Here is a 5,195-nt window from a genome sequence, read left to right on the forward strand (position 1 = left end):
ACGGTTGATCATTTGAAATAGAATTATAATTTTGATCGTCTAATAAAAAAAAGATATCAAAGTTTATGATTTAAAATCTTGTCTTTCAAAATTGGTAGTATAAAATCCAAAATAATCCATATGCATTTTCAATTTGAATATATGACAGTTTTGGATAACTATTGTCAAATAACTAAGAAAGTAAGAACAAATTGACCAAATTCTTTGAACTGAGACATATTCTACTAATCTATTGTTTGATAAGTAAGTCAATGATTGTACCAGGATTACAATAGCCACTTGACAACTTTACAATTCCTTCCATCATAAACAAAATGTGATTTTATATTACTTTATATTTAACATAAGCAAATCAATGTTTCATACAAAGGAAAAATTGTTCACCATTTGTTAAAGTCTTCCTTCTAGCAACCAAATTTCCATCACTTCCATTCTTGATTCTATAAGCATATGTGAGTACAAAAGAGTGTTTAATGAAAATTTGATAAAAAGAAAACATAGAAGAACTCATTGTATATAGAACGGAAGTAGTTAGTAGGCCTATTCTGATCAATATAGAATTTACATAATGGTCATATTCCAAAATTATAAACTCAATACCTAAACTTTCAAGAAAAATTGTGCATATTCATTTTTAGAATGATGAAGGAAATTCTATTGTCATCACAACTTCAACCCATGTTCTTCATAATTCGCCAATTTTTCTTCATACTTTGGCAACTCTTACTAGATCCCATGCCTACAATGAGTTCATTTTAAATTTTAATTGCTTTAGGAAATAATCACAACAATATAAGATAAATGCTTGCAATATATTAGCCATCAAATAGTAAATGCCACTAAGAGTTGGGGTAGGCCAAAATAACTGTCTTTAGATATAAGCAATTTCTCTTAGTCAATACTTGAAACAGAGAAAAGGACCCAATAAAAATATCAAGCAAAAAAGACAAAAATATGGTGACAAATAGTACCTCTTTGTAACTTGGTGGTGGCAAAAAAGACAAGTCAAATATAGGAGCACAAGGGTATAATCGGAAATTTAGTTTTATTGAGATGTTTAAAGAGCCCCTCCCTCACTTAATACTCATTAAGAAATTCTCAATGCATTAAGTATTAACGAAAGTTTCTTTATACATCAAGGAAAAAAAGAAAATTTTTATATACATTCATCTGTACCCATTCCGTACATTAAGTAAAAAGGAAACTCGCATACCATACTTACTTGAACTTGTTAAAAGTTCGGATGAGTAGCCCGTAAAAGAGTAATCCTGGACCGATTTATGCAACAATTTCAGTTTTGATACACCTTGAGCACAAAGCTTTTTAGATGCTAATATAAATATAATTGGATTCCTTATATGTTAAGAATCTTTGAAACCTTTAGTTCTCAATTTCTACCCGTCAAGCTTCTTCTACATAATAAGTAGTTAGATGCTGACCTGTCACATCAATCATGAGGCAATTCCCATCCAGACAACTTTTTTTGATGTTAGATTCAAGTAAGTAATGGATGACAGTGAGAATAAAGAAAATGGTGAGACATCAAAGAGTGGATTGAATGAAAGATTGAGCATTTGAAGATGATTGAGCTGACCATATTTGAAGAGGATTTGACCAGAAAAAAAAATTGTTTTTGAGATAAAAACGTGTTTACCAAATCAAATAGATCTGGTAATTGACCAAAAAAACCATTTTCGCTAAAGCTTAAATTGATCAAATTTGATAATAAATCAACCTTCTTTGGTAGAAATCAAGAAATTCCCCCAAGATTAACATTTTGAAAACTCACCATTCTTGAAAAAAGTTGGTGGAATTACGTCAACCATGGAAGCATTCAAATCAATGTACTCAAATGTGTTCAATCTTATATTGTAAGGAATTGGGCCTGGATTCCTAACGAAACCAAACTAAGAAACTTCAAGCTTGTTAAGCTTGATAAAATTATAATCAAAGACTCGGTCGATAAGAAATTCCAATTCTGCATATAGTACCTACTTTAGGGACAATGTAGAATTTGTATGACCCACTATCTGCTTATAAACATATTAAGACTACGTTTTCTATAGGGCTATAAGAAAGGGTTTGTGGGACCTAGTTTAAACTGACTGATCCTGGCCTTCAGATTGGTAGGATTTTATTTTCTTTTTGTGTTGAGTACTCATAGAAACGCAGAAAACAATTTTTGATGAAGAAAAAAGAATCACCACTAACAGAAGAAGTAGGGCGTTCTCTTTCTAATTTTAAAACTATCATGTCACTATCGTGCCCTGCTGCAAGAAGATTTATTTTAGACTGACACCCAAGAATCCAAAATCTATCATGCTCCCTACGAAAGGTTTGAAGACATGTTCTTTTTGTAGCATCCCAGACTCTTATGCTTTTATCTTCTGAATTCCACGTGACCTCTTCCCAAGCTTTTGTATCTGAAACATGCAAAGTATTATTTTTAAGTATATTGTTTTATGAAGTCTGAAAAGTCTAAATGTGTCCAAATGTAATCAAGATGCCCAAGAAGTGTGAACAAACATATATGGAGTTTATAGTTGCATACTATGATCATGTAATCATCTCCTGCATGAACCATTACATGTGTAGTGTAACAGAAGAAATGAGTGGGATAAGTAGCTTGAAAACTCTTTGATTTCTTTTCAGGGGTGGTAACAAAACACTACATTTTGTCCAACATCCATCTTTGTAGTGAAAGGATTCACTGTCTATATAATCTACAATCAGAAATAACAAAAAAAAAAAAAAAAAAAAACTAAAAGTAGAAGAAAGGACTGAGATAATTAGCTTAAAATGTAATTTATTATTCGTACAAAAAACTTAGCTTCTGAGATAATTACATTTCTGTCATTGATGCACTTACAATTATTCTTGAGACCTCTGAGGCATTTCATCGAATGGGTGGCGAGTGGAAAATTTTAACATTATGTCCAAAGCCTTCAGAGTGCTATAGAGCCATAATCACACATAATTTGTTTTTTCTATAGCAAGAGGTCATTTGATTCTCAAATGCAGTAAAAATTGAAGTTCTAAAGCCATAATCAGAGGGTGTGTGAGAGATTTAAAACATAAGATTTAGGAATAAATTTAGAAATATTTACCTTCCTGATCATGCTAATCAACTCAAATTAAGTAGCAAATGATGAAATCTTATGTTTTAAATGGATTGTGGCATTAAAAGAGTGAAACGCGACCTAGAAGGAGCAAGCCCCGACCTCTTTCATGGCAGACGCAGTGGAGGAGGAGAAGAGAAATACACTGATTTTTGGTGATACACATAGTCTCTGATTTTGTGGGACAGATTGATGATTTCATTTGATTGAAACCGATTTAAAAGGATAGTATAAGCCTATGACAAATTGTGAGAGATTTTAGGAGAACACTAATTTGATGCCTAAATTTTTGGGATTGTATTGTTCAAATTCAAATTCAAATACAAAAGGCAAAATGCTAATGCTAAGGGGTTAATAATTGGTTTCTGGGCAATTTCGGAAATTCACAAAAAAAAAATTGTGAGCAGAAAAACTCGATGGGAAGGAGTGGAGCGATTGACACGTGGAGGGCTAGGTACTGTTTTATTATAATAGGGTATTATACGACCGAATCAATGGCTTTTAAACAGTGAAAATCTAACCAAGTCAAATCAAGTAAATGACATTTCAAATAATAAAAAATAAAATGAAGTTTAGATTTAAAGTTAAAAATGTCAAAATAAAATAAAATCACGTCATTTAAATGAAAGGAATGAATCAGTAGTTTTTAGAAAATTAAAGGGCAAAAACGACATTAAATCATAATACAAGGGAAGAAAATCAAGTAAAAATAGAACTATAGAAGAGCCGTATCCCGTAGTCGTATGATATTAGGGTTTTGCTCTTGTTAAACCTCACTGATTTCAACCAATTCGGCCCCTCTCTCATCGTCTTCGTATCCTCGCTGTCTTCATTCCCAGGGTTTCGCCATGAGCAGATCAGGTCAACCTCCAGATCTTAAAAAGTAAGTTATCAGTTTCTCTCCGGTACAGTTTATTAGGGTTTATTCATCTCAAATTTTCTTTTCCTTTCAAGTTATTCGTGTAATAATTGTAATGTATTTGTTCACCCGATTATGACATTCTTCTTACTAATCTTTCAATTGGATTTCAGGTACATGGACAAGCAACTACAAAGTAAGTCTTCGCTTATTTCATTTTATGTTTACCGAGTTTTGTTTTAAGTTATTGTCGCTGCCTAAACACGTTCTTCTTGAAAAAACCAAAATCCTTTGTATTGATGACTATAATCCTCTATGTGCTTGGTTGAAAGTTGAAACTTACAGAAGTTCATTGGAAAACAAAAGAAACAAGGGTTTACTTTTTACTCTTTAATTTTGTATTGCAGTCAAGCTGAATGCAAATCGGACAGTGGTTGGGACACTTCGTGGTTTTGATCAGTTCATGAACCTGGTGATTGACAACACGGTTGAAGTGAATGGTGAAGAGAAAAACGAAATAGGCATGGTGGTAAGTGAAGTGACTAAATAAGAATGAATCATTTTATTCTTTAGATGAATCCAATCCAATCCAATGGTCACAAATTGACAGATATCATTTGTTTTTTTTACAACACACAGGTTATAAGAGGGAATAGTGTGGTAACTGTTGAAGCATTGGAGCCAGTCAGCAGAGGACAGTAATTGGTATTTTGTATAATCATGCCTTATTTACTTTTTCATGAAAATAGATGCTGCAGTATCAACTGATATGATACTTGAAGAGTATGATCAGCTATAATGCTGACTAATCTTTTATATGTATTATGACTTCCATACTTTTCTGAATTTGAATCCTTTTTCAATGTCAATTTTCTGATTTTCTGGTTGCAAATATGGACCTTGTGGTGTGTGTTGTCTAGTTGGGCTAGAGATGTCAATTTGGATAGAATGACTTAATGGGTTATGCCAAAAAAAAACCTGGCTTTATGTGTTAAGAGTTAAGACACTAACCTTTTACCTATCCACCCTTCATTTTTTCCTCTCCCAACTTCTCTCAAAGTTGAATTTTGAAGATTATTGTTAACATTGATGAATATTGTGAAATTTGTTTTCTGAATGTAATGGTAAAATGGTAATTTAGTCTCATCTCATCCAAGACTTAATATGGAAAAAAAGTCTTTTAGCGTCAAAAAAAAAAAAAAAAAAAAAAACTCCCC

At 32.2% G+C, this 5,195-nt stretch overlaps 1 protein-coding gene across 1 annotated transcript; it reads left to right on the forward strand.

The window, feature by feature from the left end:
• Positions 1-3,849: 3,849 nt before the first annotated feature.
• LOC145076765 (putative small nuclear ribonucleoprotein G) lies at positions 3,850-4,870 on the forward strand. The gene is made up of 4 exons (XM_079022559.1): positions 3,850-4,002; positions 4,152-4,174; positions 4,386-4,507; positions 4,618-4,870. The coding sequence occupies exons 1-4, from the start codon at positions 3,968-3,970 to the stop codon at positions 4,678-4,680; spliced, it is 243 nt and encodes an 80-aa protein (XP_078878685.1). The 5' UTR covers positions 3,850-3,967; the 3' UTR covers positions 4,681-4,870.
• Positions 4,871-5,195: the final 325 nt, after the last annotated feature.

Source organism: Lactuca serriola, chromosome 9 (assembly GCF_051521515.1).
Source record: "Lactuca serriola cultivar US96UC23 chromosome 9, Lser_US96UC23_V15, whole genome shotgun sequence".
In the NCBI taxonomy this organism is placed as follows: Eukaryota; Viridiplantae; Streptophyta; class Magnoliopsida; order Asterales; family Asteraceae; genus Lactuca; species Lactuca serriola.